The 25,744-nt window shown below is 41.5% G+C and overlaps 1 protein-coding gene across 3 annotated transcripts; it reads right to left on the minus strand.

The window, feature by feature from the left end:
- Nucleotides 1-693: 693 nt before the first annotated feature.
- Nucleotides 694-18,750, minus strand: pkma (pyruvate kinase M1/2a). 3 transcript variants are annotated; one of them, XM_073464212.1, is made up of 11 exons: nucleotides 18,674-18,750; nucleotides 11,085-11,269; nucleotides 10,703-10,794; nucleotides 7,796-7,927; nucleotides 7,498-7,684; nucleotides 7,088-7,358; nucleotides 6,715-6,865; nucleotides 6,327-6,479; nucleotides 4,218-4,384; nucleotides 2,180-2,361; nucleotides 694-2,015 (listed from the first exon to the last, which is right to left on the minus strand). In XM_073464212.1, exons 2-11 carry the CDS (start codon nucleotides 11,239-11,241, stop codon nucleotides 1,909-1,911), a joined length of 1,599 nt encoding a protein of 532 aa, XP_073320313.1. In that variant the 5' UTR covers nucleotides 11,242-11,269; nucleotides 18,674-18,750; the 3' UTR covers nucleotides 694-1,908. The 3 variants fall into 3 exon arrangements, with proteins under 3 accessions (XP_073320313.1, XP_073320312.1, XP_073320311.1); XM_073464211.1 differs by lacking the exon at nucleotides 4,218-4,384 and adding an exon at nucleotides 3,634-3,800 and having other exon boundaries at nucleotides 18,674-18,743; XM_073464210.1 differs by having other exon boundaries at nucleotides 18,679-18,697.
- Between the last annotated feature and the right edge of the window lie 6,994 nt (nucleotides 18,751-25,744).

Consider the following 25,744-nt stretch of genomic DNA (forward strand, 5'->3'; position numbering starts at 1 on the left):
GTATGTTGACTCTTGACATATTTGTCAATTTGTCATCAAGTTTTTAAGTTTATCATGAACTACATTGTAAAACATTTGATTATTATACATTCTGCCGTGTTTCCCTGAGGTGTCTGGAAGAGTTATGTGCAGGAATTTATTTGGTTTGGAGTTTACAGACAAAACTAAAGAAGTCCATTGAAGACTAATTACAACCATTAGATCTGCCATTTAGTTAGTTTTGATGCTCTTCACATTGATTTTACATCATTTAGCAAAGATGTTGCCAAAAAGGCTGCTGCACCTAAGCCTTATAAAAAGGTAGGGAAAGGTCTGTACTATATTTTCAATAACCTTTATTAGTTTTGTGTCCATAATGTATCACTAGAATGCTTCACTTCATGTAAATGTACAGTAATGCCACCCATAAATTAAAGTGTCTGGATATTCATGAGGAGGGGCCTTAAAGAGACTGTTCTGATTGGTCAGCTTGCATACGCCTGACTCAAATTATCCAGAGGTATGAATCAAATCACAGAATCAAATGTGGGACTACTGATGAGGCCTTTCAGTGTGCAGCAGTGTTTTCTGTGGGAGACAGGAGCTTCTCTTGGTGCAGACTTTGACCTTTCTAACTTTCAAGATTTCCCATGCAACAGAAAGAAAGTATGATAAATATGATTCATTCTCAAACAAAACACTCACAAGGCAGCATTAAGATAAGTGCTCATCTCTTTTATTGATGGAAATCCAGCCTTTAAGGACAGCTCAGTACACCAGCTAAAATTAGAATAGTCCTTTACATTTAGTTAGTTCTTACACTCTAGCAGTACAATCCAAAGCATGTTAGACATATGAAGACAGCTACAGTGATTCACTAACATGGGAGGAGAAGACAAGCAGAGGAGCTCTGCCCATCATCCACTGGGGATTGAGAGGGACAGGGCTTCATGCCCTCATCAGATCCCTGTGAAAAAACGCCTCAAAGTGCTCATTCATATCAGTTAACTTTAGTGAACCATACATGATTCATCAGTGCCAACTTAAGACATGATCCAAATGCAAAGAAATGTAAAGGCTTTATGTCACATCTAACAACACAAATACAGTAACTAGCTCAAACACCTCTGAAGCGGACATCCAAAACTAAAATTTCTCTATAGTTAGACAAAATATAAGTAGTATTGGATGTCCAGAAACACAACTTTACCATTCACAAAAGTCAAGTATAATATCGAATGTAACATTGTGGAGTAGATTAGGAGTGCAACACTTACAGATACAAGTAAATACAATGAAAGCTGGCACTAAGAGAGGACACTTCATACAGACAGCACTACAGAAGGACCTGTTTGGGTGGAGTGGTGGAAGCAAGGCTGTGGGAGGAGCCCTTTGACTTTCGGATGCCACAAGTTTGTTCGTTTTATCGGCAGAGGAGTGTGATTAGTAAACTGTGCCAGTACTCAAGGTGCTCTGTGTCGAGTTCAACCTGCCCCGCCACCAGCCCCACCTAAACGAGAACCAGTATGCGCATGCACACAGACCAGGATGCATTCACTCTCAGACTGCTTCACTTTTAATAAAACACAACTTTTTTGAGTGAATAAATACAGCAGTTTCTGGTCGGGGTGTATTAATCTGAGGCCCTGCAGACTGGTTTGATTGAGAGAATCGATGTGAAAGGAATGGAGAAGTGAAGTGGAATTGCATGGATCAAGCCTCCACTCCCACCCAAAACAGCTCTTTTTCAATGAGGGCTATACTTTATATTTTTAGTTTCTTTCCGCCTTATTGCCTAAATTGTTCAGAGGATGACTCTGTCAGCCCAGGTGTTGGATGAGAAGGGCTGTGAGCTGGAGTGGATTGTGGGTTGGAGAGCTATGACAGATATATGAAGGAGGGAGAAAGCGGAGCAGCCCTGTTGGCTGTTCAAGCCACCGGAACCACGCGCATGGTGTTGGTGTAACCGGAGCCTGGACGCCAGCCGGTCAAGATGATGACAACATCTCCCACTTTGAAGAAGCCTCTAGCCTTGCCTGGAAATTAAACAAATAAAAAGACACAATTTACTAAACATTGCTTATCTGTTGTGTTACATTGTGGTTAGCACAGCGTCTTGGCTCAAAGCTCACCGTTTTTCTTGTTCTTCTGCATCGTTAAACAGCTGCACAATACAATCATAACTGCCATAGACACTTACCCACGTCCATGGCAAAGTTGACACGCATGTCAACATCCTCTGCCCACACATCGTTGGCAGGCTTGGTGTAGAGGACTGGGAAGATGCCGCGGTACAGGTGGGCTTGGCGAGCTGTCTGGGCGTTACGGGTCACAGCCAGAATGGGGGCACGGGGCCTGTACCTGGAGATCAGGTGGGCGGACCTGCACATACACGCACAGAAACATACAGCTTAGTATACAGGATTACCTCACTTTAATCACATGTGGAGTATTTTTCCTTAAACTAATGATTACAGCTGTATGACCTGATAATTATGATGATTAGGGAAGGGTACAGCTGAACAGGTTAATTGCTAAACTATTAATAATTCACTCTTGGTGTTAAAATCACGAATGCCACGTTTCTACCACCATGATGTTAGCAAATAAGAACCAAAAAGTAGCAGGTTTTTCTTGACCTGAAGTGGTTTAAGGTTCAATAAGCCGGGTTAATTTTGTGAGAAAAAACTATGATCAGATACCATGTCGGCATGTTGAATTTGAAATGGTTATTGTATAAAACCTTTCATTGAATAACATTATAAGCACTGTTTTAGTCATTAATATTAATACTTCGTACATACTAATTTCTTGCAGATGAATTCTTGGTAGAAGCTATTTAGTGTGGTTATAAACACAGCACCCCACATACATAGGTGTTTTCAGACATTCTGGCTGATTTGGACTTCTTGTTAGAGATCTGCAGAGCTCAACATGTACTGAATTGAAATAATAACAAAAAACATTTGTTGGTGCGTCATAACTAACAGAGAAGCTGAGCAGAGATTGTAAACGGCCAAACAATTCTGGGAAATAGGTGATAACACTGAGGCTTAAAGTCACAGTCAGGGGCCCTATCCAAATGTCCACTCCAACACACACATGCGCATCACTGGTTTAATGTGCATTCCCATTAAACCAGTGAGGCCTCAGGACTTTTCCACTGTGTAATTGACCTTCTGTGGGACAGAACTGCAGTTGGCAGACTTTGCTTACCCACAGTGGTACAATGTTAAAAACAGGGATGCCAAAGAAGTATCCCAAAAAACGTACATGTACCTCATTTAGCAGCACTGTGAGTGCATCTAATAATTTCCAATAATGTGTCTAATTTCATATGATTTCATACACTCTATGAAGCTATGTGGTAGCACTCTATTTAATATCATATCACATAAGTATGTAAAGGATGGACATTGGGATGGGGCTGATAACAACCCTCACGATCATTCTTGCTATCTCCACCCACCCTCTGTAACAGCACACATCAGACACACACGCACATACACACAATATCACAGAGGAGGGGGCGTGTAAGAGCACATTAAGTGTTGGAGGGTGAATCAGGAGCTTTGTTGGACAGGTTGTCATGTATTTGGCAACAGCTTACCTTCAGGACCAGGGTCAATTCCCCTCTATGCTTCTCTGTCTTACCTCCCAGTCTTGGTGAGAACAATGATGGCACTAGCGCAGCATTTGAAGGATGACTCGACGGCGCCGACAGCTACAGCCTCTGAATGGTCTCTGGTCACTTTGGAGTGTCTCCTCAGCTCCTCGAACAGCTGCCTGTGGAAGATGGCCGCCTCGGCCTCTCGTGCTATCTGAGCCCACAGGGACCACGAGGGAAGGGTCGGGGGGTTACTCTCAATCACACACACGGCTGCTGCTGCACGCCGAATCATTCACACTGCTGGGAGTGACTGGCAAATGGGTAGGTAGACTCCTGGTTGAATAAGGTTAGCTGTTGGTTTAATGACAAGCTAATTGGTAGTTTGGACACTGAAGCAAAACAAAAGAGGCCAAAAGGCATCTGTCAAACTTTTGGGCTAAGGCCTGTTTACTCCAGTTGTTAAATTTGTTGACATAGATAAAAACCAGCAGTCTACTTGAGGTGTTTGCCAGCCTCTCCCAGTTACCTCCACAGTCAGTCACTGTCTGGCCCTACCCTCCCTCTCAGACTGCTCAAGTACAGACATCACTGTCCTCATTGACCTGCCAGGGCAAGGTAACCTGCCTACCTTCCAGAGCCAGTGAGCACAATGAGCCCAGAGGCTAAGCTCTTAAAGGAGGCCTCAACAGCGCCGATTGCAATAGCCTCAGCGTGGTCTGTGCAGTGCGGCGTGGAGCGGCGCAGGTCCTCGAACACCTGCCGGTGGAACATGGCTGCTTCGGCTTCACGAGCAATCTGGCACAAGTGAGGGTAGGATGCATCAAGCAAAGGCATTCCCACACCAGGCACACGCAGACGGAAAATGATGAAAATGGTTGGAAAAAAGGAGAAAGGACCGGGTCATGGGACAAGAGAGGGACAATGTTAGAGAGACAAACAGAAGTTAAAGTAACGTACAGACAGAAGGAAAGGACAGGAGAGACAGTGAACGGAGGTGTTCAGGTGTGCAGTTAGTGCGGGGAAACAGGGAAACACCAACATTAAAACATAAGAGTCAAAATTTAACCACAGCAATTTACATGAGGTATTACACCAAAATAGTACAATTCAACCCATGTTTATCTGGTGTAAGGCAAGTGAACTGCTGAGATAACATTTTCAAAAGCATTATTTAACTTCATGATTTAAAAAAAATATATATCCAAATCAAGTAATCAAAGAAGAGAATCGACAGAGCTGAGCTTAATAAAATAAAATGACAGTTATAGACTTGAACTACTGGGAAACTTCACTTTAGTCAACTGGAGGTTAAAAAGGGAGCTGGGAGTTAAAATGCCACACACTGCACACACAGGTATGAAGACACAGTGAAAGACAGTTTAGAAAAGAAAAGTGCAATTACAAGAAAAGCATTATACAGATTAAAGTCAATGAGAAAAAGACAAAGACAATGACAGCCTGAGAGCAAAAGCAGCTTAAAGCAGATTTGATCCATATGATTTTATAAGAATTGATAGAAGGACCTTGTTTTTAGGTCAGTGGGAGTGGTTTACTTTGGATTGTGAAGCCTCTCATAAAGCTTCAGTATGAGGGCAACAAGCTCAGAGGCAGGAGCTGCAGCACTGCTGAGTCACTCCTGCATCTGCATAGCAGTGCAGAAACAGAGTGTAGCCGAAAACAGTGGAGGTTAGCCAAGAAAGGCCTGAACAACGAAGGACAGGCAAGACAGCACTGACTGCATTATCCATCCATGCAACTGACTGATACCAACTGTGATATTAATGTAAGATTTAATTATTAGTGGGTCTGAGACTTCAAAAAGGTGTTCTACCTGTGTCTGTCCCTAACTAACAGTACACAATAAACAAATATAGTATCACAGAAATACATTTTAAGCAGTTTTCTGAAACCATTATCAGCATTGTCAATGATCATCAATTGATAAAAAAGCTTAAAAAATACAGATAAAAAAAAACACACTCTCCTCAATAAATGCACTATTTGAAGCCCCAATGTGTTGAAATGTTTACTTTCTGAGTTTGGAATCACTCAAAGTGGCTATTTCTGCTTGTTATTTAAGAATACAAGTGTATCTATGTAGTTAGGGGTGATACATGTGTGCACTGTAAATCCGTGCTGACAAGAATTTGGGTGGATCAGGTTGGGGACACCAGGTCAAATTAAGAAATGGTAAAGAGCAGTATAGTGAATTTGTTAGATGGAGAGGAGGCCACATGCGTTTACCTCGGTCTGGGTGGACTCAGACGTCCCAACATGTCATTAAGGAGAGTTACACTTTGTACTGTTGTTCTATTGTATGGAAAAACCCTTGTCAGAAGTATCCCAAATGTATGGAAACAGTGCAGGGGTTCAGCCATTTAAATAATCTGCACAGCTGGAATATTTCAGGGATGCATGAATAAGGTTGCGCCGACTTTGTGCACAGTCAATACTGTTATCTTAAACTGATAAAATGTTTAATGCCAATTAATCAGTTAATCACTGATTACTCATTAGCATATCTTAACTGCAATAAGTGGATGGATAAAAGAATATAGAAAGGGCGTTTCCAGCTGGCAGAACAGTCCTAGTGACACTTTCTTTAGCAGATGATAGGCCAAGTGGGAAAAAAGAAAGTTTCACTGGGAAACTGAATGAGCCATAGATGTGTTGAGGAGAACACAGAAACTCTTCTTCTTACGTGTACTGCTGTTGTATTTTATGTATATTAACTCACCATGTGCTGTGTGCGTACTGCCTCCAGGGGATAGTCTCCCTTGGCAGTCTCTCCGCTCAGCATGATGCAGTCGGCTCCATCCAACACGGCGTTGGCAACGTCACTGCCCTCAGCCCGTGTGGGTCTGGGCTTCTTGATCATGCTCTCCAACATCTGAATGATGTTTAGGTGAGGTGTTAGAGGGCAACGCACACAAATAAACAGATCTCATAATCTTTTGAGTGGTACAAACATAATGAATGCCAACATTGTGTTTTATGGAGGTAAAACTCAGACTGCCCTCATTCAAATTTGCATAGCTGCAGATATTGACACATATAAGCTGCCCAGTGCTTCAGCTCCTAGTGGAAATAAAGCTGAAGAAATAAAGCCTGTGCTTTAATCTCACCTGAGTGGCGCATGTGATTGGCTTGCCAGCTCTGTTGCAGCGACCAATCATCATCTTCTGAGCGAGGAAGACCTTTTCTGTGGGGATCTCAATTCCCAGGTCACCGCGGGCAACCATGATGCCATCGCTGGCCTCCATGATCTCATCAAATCTGCACAGAAGACAGAAAAGGAAAGTTTGATCAGATAAAACTGGAAATCATCCTTGATTGTTAAGAGTTTTAAAGCCTTGTAAAAGAGATGGGTTCATAAAACAGTGCTTTTCACAGCTGCCACTTCATAACCACAAAAGAAAATTACATATATGGACTTCATGATCCGGCCTTGCTGCTAAGCTAACCAAGGAGCATTGGCAGCATTTCATACACACACACCTGCGCACACCCTCGTGGTTCTCAAGTTTGCTGATGATCTTGATGTCTTTGCCTTTCTCTCCCAGCACTGCTCTGACAGCGTGCACATCTGCCGCTTTGCGGATGAAGGAGGCAAAGACCATGTCGACTCCGTGCTCCACACCGAACTGCAGGTCCTTGACGTCCTTGTCTGAAACAGCAGGCAGATCTACTGCAGCACCGGGGAGGTTCACTCCCTTCTTGCTGCCCAGGGTGCCACCGTTCTCAATCTCGCACATGAGGAAATCAGAACCTGGAGACACAAGAATATATGAATTGTATGAGGCCTTTTGTCCGGTAATTATACATAACAGTGTTCTATGAATATTCTAAAGGATCATGACAGATTTTATATGGCCGACTGCATCTGTGCTCTCCACTCCTCCACTCACCAATCTCCTTGACCTGCAGAGATATGAGTCCGTCATCAATGTAGATCTTGCTGCCAAGTTCCACCACTTTGGTGATGTTTTTGTAGTCAAGCCAGAGGAGCTCCTCGCTGCAGTTCTCCATGTTTGCATCGTCCAAAGTGATCTTGATCATGTTGCCCTTCTTCAGCTCCACCTCAGCTGTACCGCTCTGTCAAATCATTAACAGACATACGTTTTTAGTTTGTTTTCATGGAAAATGTTCTTGATTGTCAATAACAGCTAATAAAGCCATTATAAGAACAAGCGAAGCAAAACTCACTCCCTGGATGAGGCCAGTCCTGATCTCTGGGCCCTTGGTGTCCAGGGCAATACCAATAGGTCTGTACTGGATGCTGCCAGGCTCGAAGCTGTCACATGCCTCACGCACATTCTTGATGGTCTCTGCATGGTACTACAGAAAGGAAGAAAAGTTTAACATAAATAAAAAATATATATATCTAGAGAAAACTCTATGCAAGATACTGAACTACACCGATTTCAAACCAATATGGTGCTGCTGTCAAACACATTGACTAGAAAGAAGTCTGAAATTTGGCAGCAGGCACTGGTAATATAGTTACTGTGAGATATAGGTTTAATCAGGCCAGGGTAATTAAAAGATAAGGTGCGTCTGACAACTCACACGGTCATAAACATGAGTCATGCTGTCAGCATCACAGAGGGGTCATACAGTCCTTTCTATCACACTTACTGACATGTTTAGTTTCATTGAGGAATCAGCCTTTAAAATAAAAAAGCTTGTGAATAAAACGTCATTAACTAAGTCCTTTGATTACATATCATACAGTAGCACTTACGAGTAGCAATATACAGATATAAAGTGTCATCGTAAGTATATGTCCTTGAGCACATGTCTCTCTTCACTACCTGCAAGGATTACAATGTCTCTTGCCTCAAACTTATGAAATTGCTGAGGAAGTGCAGTGTTCCTGAGGAAGAAATTCCTCAGTGAAGTCGGCATTGAACAATAGACAGAATAAAACCAAAAACAATCTAAATCATATTACGATTAGTAATGTAAACAGACTTCCAAAAGACTTGTGGCTCTGACTTTGTTCACACCATCAACAGCCTAAAATTATATCTGAAACAATGAAGGTAGGTGAACATTTGACCAGGAAATGACGAACTTGGCTACACAATGCTTTGGGAAGTGATGAGAAGTTCAGTACTGTCATGAGACTGATGCAGCAGTCTTTTCCCATTAGTGCAGGCTAATGAACACGTAGCCCAGTGTTTGTGGCTTTGAAAACGTCTGTCTGCTGCACATGGCTGATGCGGACCACATGGGTGAGCAGAGCTTTCAGTAATAACTTAAGTGGCAGGTAATCACATTGGCTGCCTTTCACACAGAGCTACACTTCACTGACAGCCCTGCGACTGAAAGAAAACCTGGATGGTGCCAGCATCTGTAAAAGAAAAAAAACACTTCAAACTGCCATTAAGATGAAGTGTTACATAGTCCAGCACCGAGGCTATGGTGTTGGAAAAGTTAGCTTCAGAAAGTTTAAGTAACATGATGTGAGGCCAGAATTAATCATATTGTTGATGTGTGGCAGCTGTTAATCTCCAGTGTGCTGCAGCCTTTGAGTAATAGACAGAGGCAAGGTAGACACTCCAATGTTTTATGGCCAATGCTGTACAGTGAATACAGAGCAGGTGACCGTTTTACTGTATATATGTGTATAGGTCAGAGTGACCTGAAACTCCCTTTAATGTCCATCAACGTTATCAAGAGAGGCCTTAAGAAATGTGACTTTCTGGATTTGCAACATACTTTCTACTTCCCACTTTAGTCATAAGTGGACTGACCTTGGTGTTGCTTTGTGTACACACACACACTAAGAGTCTAGGCATGCTGCCTGCTGAGGAGATAAAGGCAGGGCAGGAAGCTACACATGACGTATTTATAGTACCCCAAGCCAACAAAGCTCTAGTTACTTTTGCTGTTCTCCGAATCCAGAATCCAACCTTCAACCTTGCTGAAACAAACCAAACCACACAAACTGATAGGGGAGGACTTCAAGATATCACAAACAGATCTAATCATTTATATATTACTGGCAAGTGATTTAATCAATTTTTATGTATCCATACAAACAAGTCTTTTCAAAATGCCAAAAACAGTGCACCTTTAAAGAGCGTGACACTATGAAATACTTCAAATGTATTTGAAGAGTAGCACTTCTCATGTGTCTATAATTCTTTAATTGGATTGAATAATAGGTTGATAAATATGATCACCTGAGCGACAGGATTCTCTTATTTCTCCCTGCAGGAGCAGGGTACAGTCAGGTTGCCAGGGAGATTCAGGTCACCTGAACTGACTGCTTGGTTACACTATATAAGCTGGTGGCAGTCAGTCACTCAGTCAGTGTCTCTCTCTCTCCCATGGCTTCCACCTCTTGGGTTTGTTTGGTTTGGTAAAGGCGAAACAAATCCTTTTTGAAACTAACACTTGTGTAAGCATACCTTCCCTCTTTGTCCTACCTTCAGCTGGGTTGAGGCATATGAGCAAAACATCTGACCATTTTTAACTTTTCATTCGACAAGCCAAGAGATCAAAATGTATAACCTAACTGGGTTTTAAATGAGAACTGGCACTGACAGATGACAAGAATCATTACCTAACTCCCCTTTTTTTAATCTTGTTTGTTTTTTAGATAAAATAGGTACATTTTTTTGAAGGCTGCTTTTTAATATTGCTTTAAAATAGAAGCATTGAAATTGTCTTTGGCTAACATTCAATTGCACTCTCAGAGGAGATCTGCAGCTGATGTAAGCCACTTTATTCATGTTCAATTATTATTCAATGTTTTACCATGCATGCTGGCTTTACTAGTCTTGCTTAAAGTTCAAGCTGATAATAAATAATAATGATAATGAATTATGTGCTTGTTCCCTTCAAGCACTGTTGACCATCTACTTTCACCATAGCTGTTTTATGCAGAGTTACCAATGCTGCTTGAAAAAAAAAAGGCTAGACAAGATAAGCAAAGACTGCCACAAAGATCAACGTACCAAACAAACCCATTCTGTGATAAAGCACAGAATCTTGTTTGATGAAAATTATCAGTACAGTTTAAAACGTGACTTAACAATGTGATTGGTTAGCTGTACGTGCCCAAGACATTTACACAGTAGACAGAACTGTGGAAAGACCCACCTCATGTGAGCCATGGGAGAAGTTCATGCGAGCAATGTTCATTCCAGATTTGATCATCTCCTTCAGCGTTTCCACAGAACGGGAGGCTGGCCCTGCAGGCAGTTATTGAAAGTAAAGGATTTAGACAAGGCATAACTTTTTAAATGTTTCCTGGTTATTAAGTGAACTAGATCAATTATGGTTTGCTTTATTTTCTGTGTGGGGATTTTCTTTATCCAGTTACATGCATGTCCAGACTACATTTAGAAGACACACTAGTTTTTGCTGAGGAGAAAAACTTATTGCGACTGTTTAGCCGTAATGGGTCAGCCCTGCCAGGTATCTATCCGAAAGCAACCATATACCTCAGCGACTAAAATGTTAATCAATAGCGAGGACCAACCAATGGTGCAGATGATGCCAGTGTTGCGTGCAGTGGTGGGCTCAGAGTCGATGTCCAGCAGGCACATGTGTTCCAGGAAGGTGTCAGCCATGGCAGCATTAAGCTGCTGTGTCTGGATGAAGGCAGAGCCCATGTCTTGAGACTTTGTTTGAGGCATGGTGTTTGATGGTGCAACTGTAGAAATCCTGCAGAACAAAAAAAAAAAAAAAAATAGTCATTAGAGGACACAGTGATGGCAAATGACAGCTTTGTTTTACTGATAATTTTTGTCCCTCCGTAATCTTTTCAAAAGTTTCCAGGTACGTTAAAAATGTGAGTAGGACTTCTGAATGATTACTGGTTATATCGTATACATCAGGTACTCCTCAAGTCAAAGCTTGATGGTATTTGGCTGGTTGTATTCATCTATAACTAGATGGGCTGAGAGTTGCAGGGTTAGGGATTTATTTCCCACTGAGATCAGACTGGCCAGCTATTAAAAGGCCCTATATCTACTGAGTGCTCTCATCAACATACTGTAACCAATCCTGCTGCGCAGCTGACGTTGTGGTAGTGAAGCCAAAGGAAAGGAGAATGGCCAAGGGAGTTAATCAATTAATTATGTTGACTGCTGTCGTTCAAGTGGACAAAGGGACAAAGAACTGCTATTCATTTCCAGCACATCAATCTCTGACTAACCTCAGCGAACCATGACTAAGGACAATAAAGACTAAGATTAGGCTTATGAAATATCACCACTGAATTCTTTTCAAATAATGGGGACTTGTGACATACTTTGCACATCACTGACTTATCTTGAGTTACTATTTGCCTTTTAGATTGCACAATCAGCAGCTTATACGGTGGATAAATGTACACTTATGTTGACTGTGAAAAAACACTCCTGCTCTTTCAGGTAGCTTTCAGCTGCTTATAGTTTGATAACAGATAAATGAATGTCAACCAAAAAATGCTAAGGAACATGCACTGCCCTAGGGCCGATAGATAAAATGAAATATTATCAAAATCGCAATATATAGTCAAGCACAATAAGCCAATCGCAGAAGCTGCAAGTTTTAGATAAAGGTAAATGTGTCACAATCATATTCTCCAAATGTAAGGGAACAGGCTTGTTTGATACAGACCCCAGCAAAAAGCAAATTAAAAAAAAAAAAAAAAAATTCTGTGAAAATGAAATTCAGTAACTACCATTTCCCAGTAAAATTGTGACTCAAATCTCAATTGCAGTATTTGTCAGAATACTCGTAACATGATTTGTTTTGCATATCATTCAGCCCTCCATACTCACACTGAGAGTAGAGCAGTATAGCTTATTGAGCTGCTCCACCATATTGTACATTCTGTTCCCCCCCCACCCACTTCTCCCTGAGTCACCCATGGCAACGACATCATCGCCCAGCTCGTCTTCGGGGCTGGGATTGCCAGGCTTTCATCACGACACTTTCATTACTCCTTTTTGGCCAAAAAAGTGAAAACACACTGTACTGTACACTGCACATGGTAGCACAGAAGAGATGATGTTACATCAAATCCTGAGCGGTTATGAATTGCTCAATACTGTCATGTGCAAACAAAGAGCAGGGATGTGTGGCTTGCCTGACACCATCACTCTATCTTTTCTTGGGCAGGCTGCCCTGGTATAATTGGTGACCCATGTTAGCATACTTAGGCTTCTTTAATTGTATAGGCCACAAATACACACCCATTATATGGGAAACACTGACAACTATGCAAAACTGTATAAATACATTGACATCAGGAATATTTCAACAAACAGTCAATAAGGTAAGTTTATTCGAGCACGGTGTACCCTTGCTAAACTACAGTGATGAGGAATGCAGATTCTACTACGGCTCTGGCTGTGGTGGTTACATAACTACAACACGGCTGACTGAGGCTGAAATGCTTGGTTGAACAGCCAATCTGATGGTACAGTAACTAGTATAAACATGTCAGATTCAAGCTGTGGGCCTGAGCCCTAATTAGATGAATGGAAACTGGCTTGTAACACTATTGAAACCGGGTTTCACAACAAGCAGGTATTCTGCTCGTTATCAAATATCATTTCATTCATTTAGGTGAAGATCTTGCTGTTAAATACTTGGACGCTCGCAAATTCAGTGTATCGACTACCTAAAATGATTGAGCACCTGCAATACAATGACTTAATTACCTGTACCCATGCCTTAAAATTACAATGACTGTCTGCCAGGCCACTCAGAACACACGCCACTTTCCAAACCACCCAGTAGAGAGATCAAGTTCCCACAGTTTAAATTATAAATTAAAGTGCATTTCCAATGGGACACTCTCACTGCTTGCTTCTTTTGTGGAACACCAGGTACAAACTTATACATCTCTAAAGGGAACAACCCCTCATCTGTTTCTGGTCCTCTCAACACAGAAGCGAGACCTGTCCTGAATTTCCAACTCTGAGCATGTCGGCCTATAGTGTACATGTACACTGGGGTCCTAACTTAACTTTTTCCAGCGGTGGCACCTGTGATCCCTACTGACAATTTTAGAAGCACCAAGTATATTAACATGCAACTAAACACATGGGTTGATAAACACTAAATATGCTTCTTTCTCTGATAAAAACGTGCGTTCCATAGCCTGACATTATCATTAACATCTGTTTATTAACCGCATACTGGACTTCGATATAGCCAATCAGAAAATCTGCCAGCCCTTGATGCGACAATCTTGCATTCTTTGGCTGACACATCAATGTCACCATTATCAATTATCAAGGACAGATAAAAGAAATCCTTTATCTTTCCTCTGGTATTCTTTTTTGGTTTAAGCGATAACTCAAGTGAACACTGCACATGCTGTGTCATTGCTGTAAGTCAGATTCACTTGAACTGTTGTTCTTTTTAACAATTCAAGGTGACCCTTCATGTAGTGACTGGCAGCACTTCCTCATTGATGCGACAGGCTGTATTGCATTTATTGTCATTTCTGCCACTCCTAAAAACAATTATTAGATTCCTGCCGTTGATGTGCTGCTGGCAGAGGAACTGTAATTCCATCAGTGTGCATTTCCCTGCAGTTTATGCTGCTGTTGATGAGCTTTACACGTGTTTTATGTTCAAAAGCGTGTGGTTGAGTCAGCAAATGTTGGAGCACACCAGGAGCATGGTGTTCCTTTCTTTTTATATCTTGGCCACGTAAATTGCATGATCCACGTCTTTTGGAAAGAGTAGGTCTTGTGACTAATGGTTGCAGCGTGGTATCCTGCACGTACATCTCGACTCAGCTAGCATGTAGGCCTGCAGGATATGCGGAAAATCTGCAATCTGTAATAACATTGTTAAATACTGTGATGGAGATGTAACCTATGCGATAAATAAACTAAAAGTTAGGTAACTATATTAGCTTTTCTCTCCATCCTAAGCCACAAAAATAAAGAACAACTTGAAGGTACCAAGGATGGTTTCACATTACTATTACAAAATAGGTACTTCCGTCTATAACAGGCTGCAAAGACTAATGTTGTACTTACTGTATAAGGGTGAGGTATATATTAGACAGAGGATGGCAAATTATAGATGGATGGCTTCTAAGAGTCTCTCAGAGGAAAATATGTTAACACTGGCGGTCTGACCTCCTCTTACTCATCACATCCTAAATACAAAAGGCATCATAGTGGGGGATTCCAGGCAGAGCCAATATACCAACACGCTCCTTCAACAGGGGCTGCTGATGATGTAACACTCGAGTCAATGGGGGAGACCAGTGCCAGACCAGTGCTGTACGTGAGCACAGTCACATCCCGCTACTGCAACACACACACAGCCTTGAGGAGGCAGGCAGGCATCTGCGTGGGCTGAACCACTGGAAAGACTGCAGAGGGGGGAAGTCTGAGTCTGAAGTGTTGTGTGTGTTATTTCTAAATAGTTTCCCGTTTTATTTGCTTCAAATTCTTATTTTAAAGTGTATGCCTCATTGGCATTTCTTTAGAAAAATTCAACTAAAAAAGGACAATACCAGGAGTGGATTATTCCATCACAATGTTGATAGGATGAAAAAAACACCTGATGATAAATATAACAAATCAGATGTGTTAATTTTTATCCAATAAAAATGTTGTCTTGACATCAAGTTTCAGACAGCTCCACTTACAAGCTGTTTTGCTACTCAGCCCCATGCATGGACTACAAATCAGATGCATGTCAAAAAAATATGTAAATTTACTCCCAATACAACAGACCATAGCTGGCTTTGAATGCCACTGCTATAGAACAGTGACAAATGTTTAGATACTATAATTCTTATGCCTCATGTCTGATTTTTTTTCCCTTTTCCATTTGAATCAAAGCCTACCAATGGATTACAAGTGTTGTGTATCGTTTTATGTTTAGCCTGTCTTCCCTCAGCGAATTTGAAATGTGCATGAATGTCTTTGCATTACTGTCATGGCTCAGATTTAATTAGCGAACAAGTCTCAGCCTGTATCATTGTCAGTTTTATGAAATGTCATCCTCGGGCAATTCAGCCTCAAATACTGCCTGTATCCTCAGGTGAAGTGTTATTTTTGGAGCTATCAGGGGGAATATGGCTGGCAAAAGAATCATGTCCTCCTGCTATAAGTCAAAAGTCTTCAGCATGTGAAGTATGTTCTTGGTCTGTCGGATGCAGCTTGCCAGCACCTGCTTGTTGTGGAAAGACAGGCCTGACATGCCTGACCCCAGGACAGCCGGTGAGCAGCCACCACAGGCTAACACCAGCCATAGTAACCCTGACACAGATGCAGGGCTAACTTTAGAGCTGGCTGCTTATAATCCCCTTCAATCCCTTCTCACAACTTCTACCTTTGTATCATACTCTCTTATTGTAAACATACACTGAGTAACGATCTTCTACTGTCTTTCCAAACAAATTCTTCATCACTTATCTCCCCTGCACAATCATAAGCAGCCATAGTAGCATTGCTATCAGGTTGACATGACATTTAGCACTATCTATGGATGTGACGTAACATTGGGCTAATCCTAGTTGGCTCACAGAGACAGATTCTATCAGTCACATTGACTCAACCAAGGCACCATTTGCAGGTTGCATTACATACCCCCAGTAGATCTTCCTGTTCCTCCTGGGGACAAACAGGCAGGTCGCTACCAAAGACCTCTGCAACAACCCCAGTGTGCTGGAGCTTCCACGGCCAGTGAGCGATCTTCTCCCTGAAACAGCAGTCCCAGCAAAACTGACCGCTGCAGCGCGCGTGCAAACGAACCACACTTTCAGGAGCTCAAGAGTAAATCCTTTCAATGAGGATAAAGGACACGGAGAGTGCCTGCTGTGACCAAGCATTCGCCATGACCCGATACAGTAGACATACATGAGTCTTCTCCTACGAAACGCTAGTTCCGTGTGACACCAATGTTACTACCAGCATAGGTCGTACTACGCCCCAGGTCTAAAAACGGAGCAAAGGCTAATAATAACACGCCATGTCTGTTTGTAGTAATCCAATACTAGGAATGCATGATGGTACTTCCACTATGTAGGCCTCCAAAACAAACCTGAGTTGGGGTACTGCATGGGTTTAGGTTGATGAATGATGCAGAATGCTGTGCATATTTAATGCATGTCAGTTACACACATTTTTAAAAACAAGCACCTTGCATCAAATTGAGTACATTGATAAAACTCAGTGTAGTCAGTGCGATACCAAAGGAATACCTATAATTGGTAGTGTTCCACCTCATGGCTCAACATAGCATTAGTCAGCAAACATGCAGCTTGGGTGGTGGGACGCTACTCCCTGAGAGCATTGCCAGCTGCAAAAGGACTAGTTTGCTGCACTGACCACCAGCTCAGCTACTTCAACACAACAGTAGGTCAAGGACATGTACCTCCGGCACTGAGAAATGGCAGTTTTGACACCCATTAACTGCAGTAGCTGATGTACTCTACTTATATTATCATCTTACCTGCCAAAGTGCTTCTTAAAGTAGAAAAAACATTAACAGCCCCAACTTAAAAATATCATTTAATTACATATACTTACATATTGTTGTTTGTGTCAGTAGCTGTTCATATCTGAGGATGAGTAAGTTCCAGCGTCTGGACTCGTGACAGTCCAGACGCTCGTGACAGCTATCAAATAAGTTAACAGTGATTGTATAAGGGTTAATTTATGACTCAAGACTTGAGACCACCTGATTAAACAATGAATACAAAGTTTTTCTGAAGGCGTCCACTCCTGGTCAACAACCTGCACTGAAATAATAGGAAGACATTGCGCAGTTCCCTTTTTTTGGAGCTCTTCTCTTGACATTGACAGTATGGCCTGACCGGTCCCTTGGGGCCCTCAGCCAAGAACGGACATCGCAATGACAGAATGTCTCTTCCATAATTTTGTTATACACAAGACAATCATTTCTCACAACATAAAGCATATGCAGGCTATATCACAGCCTTAGACATATCCTGTATCATGTCTGTCAAGGTAGATGTACTTGACAGAGGATATGACATTATTACACTTTAAAAACGCACACTCAAAGCCCTGCTTTTGTCAAATCTACTACTCTAGTAATCACATACCAAGGACACAGTTCAAGCTAGCAGACAGAGAGCTAAAAGACTGCTTTCAGCCAAAACAGGGAGGGTGAGACCTGCCTTCCTTTTCGTGTATTCAGTGTCAACAGGGCCCTATTATCTATGGCATCACTGCAGCAAGCTACTGCAGTGAAGCTAATAAGGTAATGTACACATTTACAAACCTAATTTATTGCGTGTTGGTTATTTCCGACACCGTAACGAACAAACAAGCTGAGTGAGGAATTACGTAAGGCAATGTGAATGATTAAAAAAAAAGGATGGACGTGATGCATTTATCAACCGGCTCTATCTGCCACATGAAGGAACACGACGATAATACACGACTTTCTATAATGAATAGGAGTTTTAGCTTTGGTGCATTCACGTAACTACTTCAAACTCATCTGTATTTAATCGTTATATACTCATGCAGAGAGCCGACGATGCGCTAGAGGTCACGTTCCCATCCTGCGTCACATTTTCCTGCTCTGAAGACATCACGCACACGAACCAATGGGAGGCCGAGAAGACGCAGCGGCCACACCCACAACAGGAGGCAACAGGAAGCGATTCCTCAGCGTTCAACACTTCACGCATCACATTTAATTCCATCATTTTAAGACGTAATAACCGTGTTTTCTCATAAAAAAAAACAGCAATACAGCGTGTTAGCAGCTTTAAAAGGACGACGTGCTCAAACGACGCACAAATCCCGTCTATCAATGTATTAACTGCATTTTTAAACCACAACGTTGATGAGCAAGTATCAAACACGCATAGAAGGGGCTAAAAATGGCTTATCAAAGCTAATCACGTACATTCAGGTGCATTGGCATGTTTAAAAATAAAAAAAAGATAGTTAGTAAAGAGTGGAAACTCATACTACCGGACTTACCAGCTCGCACGATGTAACGATAACTAAGTTACAGATACAATAAAAGACCAAATGGTTTTAAAAGGCAGTAATGTAACAGCGCAAGTTATCAATTATCACTTCATAGGATCGATAACCTGCCGTCCCGGTTGAAGATACCCACCTTACCTCTCCGGGCTACTGCTTGGACCGATGTAACGTTACAGTGAGACCCAGCTCAAGGTGATCTCTCCACTCCTTTACTCTGGGAACTACTTCGCAGGGATGCTGAGACATATCCATCCGCGCCAATACGCATGAATTAAAATGAATACGCCGTCGTCGCTCGTTTATATCAACTGCATTCATCGCATACTATTCAAATGTGTGTTGTTGTTTTTTTCAGTATTATTCCCGTGGAGTGTCGGAAAATAGTAAAACATTTAAATCGACGCGGAAGGATACGCGGATACGCGGTGGAAGCGCTTGGTAAAGTTCGGAGCCAATCAGAGCGCTTGAACGCATCAGTGTAGCGTGGAGTCTGACATGTGACTGGGGATGGCGTAGAGGAGCTTCCTGAAAAGCGCAGTGCCACAGGTTACAGTGACTTATTCAACGCCTTGCCCAGTTTAATGGCCTTAACTGAGATAGGTAATATTTCATCATTTCAGTGTCTTGCTCCATTATCCTGCGGACGGCTGCCGAAATGATTCGTGTGATATACGGTAACTATCAATAACAATGTGCACCCTCCTCCTCTGTTTAATTGTTAAAAGTTGGTGCAGTAATGACACCCCAGTGCTGTGCATTTCCCCAAATGCCTATAGTCTATAGATATAAGATCCCTTAATGTGCTTCTGCTGCTGAGACACCCCTGCTGGAGGAAGACCAAAGCACAATGTTTTCCATCTTCCCACATATGAAATGGATTCTTCTACATGTTTTCCTCAACAGTCATTTTAATTAATGTAACTACATAACCCAAGCTGTAATAATTATCCCCAATTTGGTGTGAAAGTAGCCAGAGGCGTAGCTATCATAAAGGATATCTCAATGTCTGATATCTTAATAGCTCAATAGCTATCATATCAGTAAAATAAACTATTATATATAATTAAAAATGGCACATTTGTAGTTAATTAACTTTAGTAAATAGTTATTTCACTGTTAACAAAGCATCGATATATAGTATAATAATACTTGTATGTAAATGGTTAATAAATGTAGTTCATTTGTGAACGTTATATGATGGCGATTAGAGAGTTGAAACTGATGTTTTTAACCTTTACAATTGCTTAATAAATGTTTTATGAACCATTTCATTGATTCTAAACAGTGAAATTACTGAACTAAATCTGATTAACTACAAATTTACCATTTATTAATGATAGTTATTGTAAAATGTTGTCTGTGTTAATCAGTCCTTTTAGCATAGATGTAAATTTAAATATGTTTAATGAATTTATGTCAAAATTGGCCATATGTGTTCTTATCTTTGAGTCCAGTTCTCAACAATGTGCTGCCACTGATGTTATTTCGTGGTTATTGGTCCTGTCAAAATGCAGAGATTTATACTATAGTGTTTAAAAGGTTCTCGATGGATGGGTGGGGCATGACCTCAGTATTTCTAAAATCCTGGCTACGGCCTTGAATGTGGCCAGTGGGGACAAACAGAACTACAAACACAGAAGTACAATAAGCGGAAATATCAAATATGAAAAGTCTGCGATGATTATTCATTTGCTTTTTTGGAAGCTTTGGCTTGGATAGTCCCGGAAACACCAGTTGGGCTTTGTTGGAAAGGTATTAATGGGTTGAATCCTGCAATATGTTCCTACACACTCAGTGATCAACATAAAAAAATGTATGACCAGTTCCAATCAAAATGTAATGGCCAGAAATGGCATGTGTGCAGTCAGTCTGGGCACCAAAAAATACACTAGGAGAAACTGTAACAGACCACTTTTATCAACACAATGCAAAAGTAATCATTTGTATCAGCGAAATAAACTTTCAAGTATAAATCTATTACACCCATACAAACGCAAACGTTGCCTGCTCAATTTTTTTCTTGCTTTTCCATCCATCTGTTGAATGCAGCATGTTAGTCATCCACATCATCCTCTGACAAAATGTGTCCAAACATGTGCCGCTGCTTGTGGAAGTGTATCTCAGCTCACCAGGACTCGTACATGGACTATCATTCTCTTTTGAACTACACATATTTTCTTGCCACAAGCAATGCTTTTTCCATACTGCCAGAACAATCCAAAGTTTGTCATTTGTTGTAAATCAGCTAGGTGGGTCTACAGCTCTGTAAATACCTGTTGTCTTACCTTTCCTATACAAACTACATGTGGTGTCACAGTCTGTGAGGGCATGACATGCAGGTAGACAATCACAGAGTCAAACTGCCAGGTATCTGTGTGATAACGCAGATAAACAAATCTGTCATTACATTTGATGATAAGACAAAAATGTGACTGTAAATGTATCTCCAATCTTGTATTGTCTCCTATGTAGTTACTGTCAAGGTCTTCTAAGGTTTCTACCTCTGCTATCTGCTCCTTTGACATGTCCATCATAGAGCTTTATAGCTGATATTTCCTCTTGTGGTACTTCTTTGTATTAAGAACTGTATTCTGCTTTTCAAACTATTTTTTTATTTATTTATTTCAAAACTTTGGCCTGTCACACCAAATTTGGGATCAATAAAAGCTCGGAGCTTGAAATTACTTAACTTCACATGCACCATCTCCCATTGGGCCTGCCTTTATTCTGCACTTCTTTTATTTATGGGGTGTTTAACACCCATATAACACATATCTGTCAATTTAAATGCTTTTGCAGTGAAATATTTTCATAAAACAATCCTTTATATATGTGGGAGACCTTAGAGAATATAGAAAAAAATGTTATATATGTCCAGATTTTGGATGCCCTCCCACTAGACTGGGATGTATGAGTTATGAATCAAGGGGCCCTCGTGGTGTGCTAGAACATTGTTTGAGGTAATACCTCCATCTAGTGATGAAAAATAAGATTACAGGTTTAAGAGGGTTTTTTTTCTCCAATCATATGCATTAAGGTACATTTAGGTACCTTATATTGAGTAATGAAAAAACATGTGCTTTTACCATGAATATTAGGTGTAGTTTTTCACATCATTTATATTTAATTGATTTTATATTTAACAACACATTCGCAGACACATTTCAAGTACTCAGCTAATGTTGCTACAGGCCTACGGATACCATACCATTATACAGGTACAAATAAAAGCAACAGTACCAGTACTATACATTAAAACATCATCATTATTATGTCATTTCCACACAAAATGAGCACCAGAATCGTTGTTGGAGGTGCACATCACTGTGTTATTATACTTCCTCAACATGATTAGTGTAATGTCATCACAGAACCAGTCAGCTGTGGTATATCAGCCGCAGACAGTAACTACAGATATAATGTTTGTTTGTCCATTGCAGACAGCTATGTCACAAGTGTTCCCAAGGAGGATTCATTCTGCTGTTATGATAATCAGCTCGGCCAAGGAGATGGCAGACAAACTAAATCCTTTCCCCAGACACAACTGCCTCAGCCATAGAGGCATTCAAATCTAAACATTCAAACTGTGCAACCAAGATCAGACAAATCAATCTTGCAAAGATACTCCTCAAATTACTATTTACGTTGCAAACGCAAAGAGAAAAGAAAACAATCATCATATATATTTTTTTCCTGTACTCCCTGTGACCTACTGTAAAGGTGCACTCTCCAGTGTCCATGTCTCATCCCACTGTGTCCCACTTTGCTCTCACCTGTTCGCAGCTGTGGTGGTGTTAGCACTGCTGCTTCCACTGCCCATGATGCTGTCTCACCGGCTGCTGACAGCCTCTGCCTGGATCCACTCCACTCCACTCCACTGCCTGAGGCCAATGGTCACACCTGTCCAGGTGAGGGACAGACCTGACAGCCAGTCGCCCTGTCCACTGGCCAAGCCCCTGGCTGTCAGTCAGTATTAATGGCTGATCACCCCTGGGCCACGAGGTACAGTTAAGACACTGTGGGAATATGCTCAGATAAATCTTAGAGATGAGCTGGTTGGACGACCTAATGCTTTTAAATGTGAGTACAGCAAGTGCTAAAAGGGAGAGACAATCAATACAATGCAATAACTACAACAGCACAGTTACATATGAATTATGTTGTCATAATATAACAAAAAGACAAACACAAACATGAAATAACATTAATGGGGACCATTGGTGATGGGTAATATCCATAAGAAATCTCTCATGTCATCAAGAGGGGAAATATTTGAAGATTTGTAACTATAGCACATAATGTAATGCTGCAAAAAGAAACAAAAACAAATTAAGACAAAGGACTTTTTGCTTTAGTGGTAAAGTGTGTTCTTAGCTTAGCAAACTTTATATACACAGCATATTTACATTTTTGAGGGGCTCAACTGTTGATTTCTTTCACAAAAGAAGAAAGATGTTGTAATTCAGACATCTGAATTATTTAACAATCTGCATATTCAGCTGCAGAAATAACACATATGACTGTTGTTGTACAGTTAAGGACAGTTGGACTACAAGTGGAAGATTGTACCCAGGCTACTGCTGTAGTGAACGCTTGATTTGTACCTGGAACACCTTATCATTTTAGGGGAAGTACCAGGCAGTTTAGCTGTGCATGACGAAGCAACTATGGCATGATGCCAGAATGTTTTCCCATATTTATATAGTGCCGTTAGTTCCTCTTTTCATTTCCTGACTACAGCCACACATCGAGCAGACGGATGGCCCGAGCACCTGTTCATTAATCTGTCCATTCTTTAGGTCAGTTCTTAAATAGATACCTCGAGATAATTAGGGTAAAGACTGATTAGCTCAAAAGCCTAATGGCCATTATCTCACACACGCAGACAATGACAGTGTGTCACAGACACAGATATGTTTTCTGTTATATTATTTTTTTTAAATGTTAATGAAATATATAATATCATTTGAATATTAGATTAATTCAGCTTCTGCTTAGCTGCATTTGTACAGCATGCAGTGCAGGTCAAGTGTAAAGCACAAATGGAGCGAGCACATTTGTGCCTTCTCTCTTTCTTTCTTTCTTTTTTAAAATAATAAATACATTTAGACACTTGAATATCAACCAGAAGCTGCCTCCAGAGCATAATTGCACACAGACACTGACTTAGGCATACAGACAAACACAAAACACACACACACAGGCAGACGCATATACACGGGCAGAGCCATTTTCCTCCATTTTTCCTCTGATTTCTCAGCAGCAGCAGTGCAGTCAGCTGCAGGTCACATGACTGGCTTGCCTGATCTCACTGAGCATGCTCAGACCCCTCAGTGTTGTCAGGCAAAATATAAGACAGCAGTAGGAGCAGAGAGATCTGCAATAGATAAACACACAGACTAACACACACCAGCTGGATTGCTCGCAGACACACACACACACACACACACACCATTAGCACCAAGAGGACAGACGCTGAATAACTGGATTGCGGGCTCTGGTTTTCTCTAATATCTTATTTTAATGGGCTTATTGTCATCTATCGTTTCAGCGGAAAACAGCCACCGAGAGAGAGGGGCAGGTGTGCCCTTTAAGAGGGGGAGCAGCTGAGGCAAGGACAGCATCCGAGTCTCCATCCTCTGTGGAGGTAAGTGTGGATGGATGGGGTAGGGGTGCCCAGCGTGGGGGGAGGGGAAAATCCGCCTGACTGCATCTGTGTTTGTGTTGAATATTATCAGAAGGTGGAATGGGGACGGTGGTGGTGGACGTGGGGGGGGGGGGGGGGGGTTGGAGGGAGGGAGGGAGTGAGGGAGGGGGGGCACTTTGTCGGCGACTGTTGGTATGTGAGACGACAGAGGCTGTGGGAATGGCGGGGAGTGGGGGAAGCAGAGGGGTGTAGATGCTAGCAGTGTTGAGGACATGGCAGGGCAGCAGGCACATAAAGAAGACCAGAGGAGCTGGATTGGAAGACGTGGTAATGAGGACGGATCTGCGTTCAGTAGGGTGCAGTTGATGTCTGGAAGGGTTTTTCAAGACCAGAGAGGAGCCAGACCGTAACATAAAAAAGGAGAGATAATCAGGAAGAGAAAAACACAGTGTTGTGATTATTATGTACAGACATGCAGATAATGGCTCAATCTGAGGAAGGGTTGAGCTCAATGCCTTGTGTTAGTGCAAGAAACCAGGAAGAAATGAATAATCTGTGTTCATTTACTTCTGTTGACCTAGAAATAGCATAGATGCCTTCACGCCTGATGGTTTTGTGGAGATCTTGTAGCACCAAGCTTCGTTTCCATCCAGTCTTTGTCTGCACGTCCTGAAAAAATATTAGAAATTCTCATTCTTCTTATTTTAGTTCAATATGCACCACACTATGTACATTTTAATGTGTGCAGTGTCAAATGTGCAAGTCTTGTTAAAAGGACACCACGCTCATTGTTTACATGTCTGACACAAAATGTGATGGGTCGCCATGAAACACAGTGTACTGTAGCTGCCTCTGTTATATCAGTCGTGTTGTTTACCCTCGCTGCTTTTCTTCTGATTTTATCATAAATTCTCTGTATTTTTGTCGTCATGACAGCTAATATTACTACTTTTTTGGCAACCATTATTCTGTCATGTTACATTCTTGAGAAATGTCTTTACTCGACACCCTGTTGCCACCGTGTGCTCTCCTCATGCTAACCCAGGAAATTACGTGGCATTTCAAATACATCCTTCCATTTTTTTTTTTTTTGCCAGGCAAATGAAAAACGTCAGTCCAACAATGCACTGACATCAGCAGATGCGCTGTTTTCTCCGTGCGTCTATGAAGGTGCGCCAGCCTTTGGTGCTTCTATATTAATAGATGAAGTTCCTGGAAAAAAAAAACAAAACAAAGAAATGGAGACATCCTGGGTACCGAACGTACAGCACATATCTCCCACACATTCTCTCCACAGTGATTAATGCCACTCTGAATGGAGGCAGAGATGGCTGTTGCTAGGATACATGGCAAGGTGAAGTGCAGACCATTTAAAGAAAAAGAGGAGGAGGGCACCATTTACAAAGCATGGCATCACTGGAAATGGCCTCTTTGTTTCATGTTTTCTTCCTTTACTGAACCGCAATTTCTGTTTCCTTTAAGGTTTTTGCGGTTCCGAAGCGTGCGAGGAAAAAGAGGCGGTCGGTCAAAGAGGCGCTCTGGTTTTCTGTTTTCGTT

This window comes from Pagrus major, chromosome 4 (assembly GCF_040436345.1).
Source record: "Pagrus major chromosome 4, Pma_NU_1.0".
Taxonomy (NCBI): domain Eukaryota; kingdom Metazoa; phylum Chordata; class Actinopteri; order Spariformes; family Sparidae; genus Pagrus; species Pagrus major.

Coding starts and splice junctions, on each gene's coding strand:
- pkma (XM_073464212.1), bottom strand. CDS start 11,241: ATGCCTCAAACAAAGTCTCAAGACATGGGCTCTGCCTTCATCCAGACA. Junction 7,685..7,795: donor GGACTGGCCTCATCCAGGGA/GTGAGTTTTGCT, acceptor ATGATTTGACAG/AGCGGTACAGCTGAGGTGGA. Junction 6,480..6,714: donor CAATCACATGCGCCACTCAG/GTGAGATTAAAG, acceptor AACATCATTCAG/ATGTTGGAGAGCATGATCAA.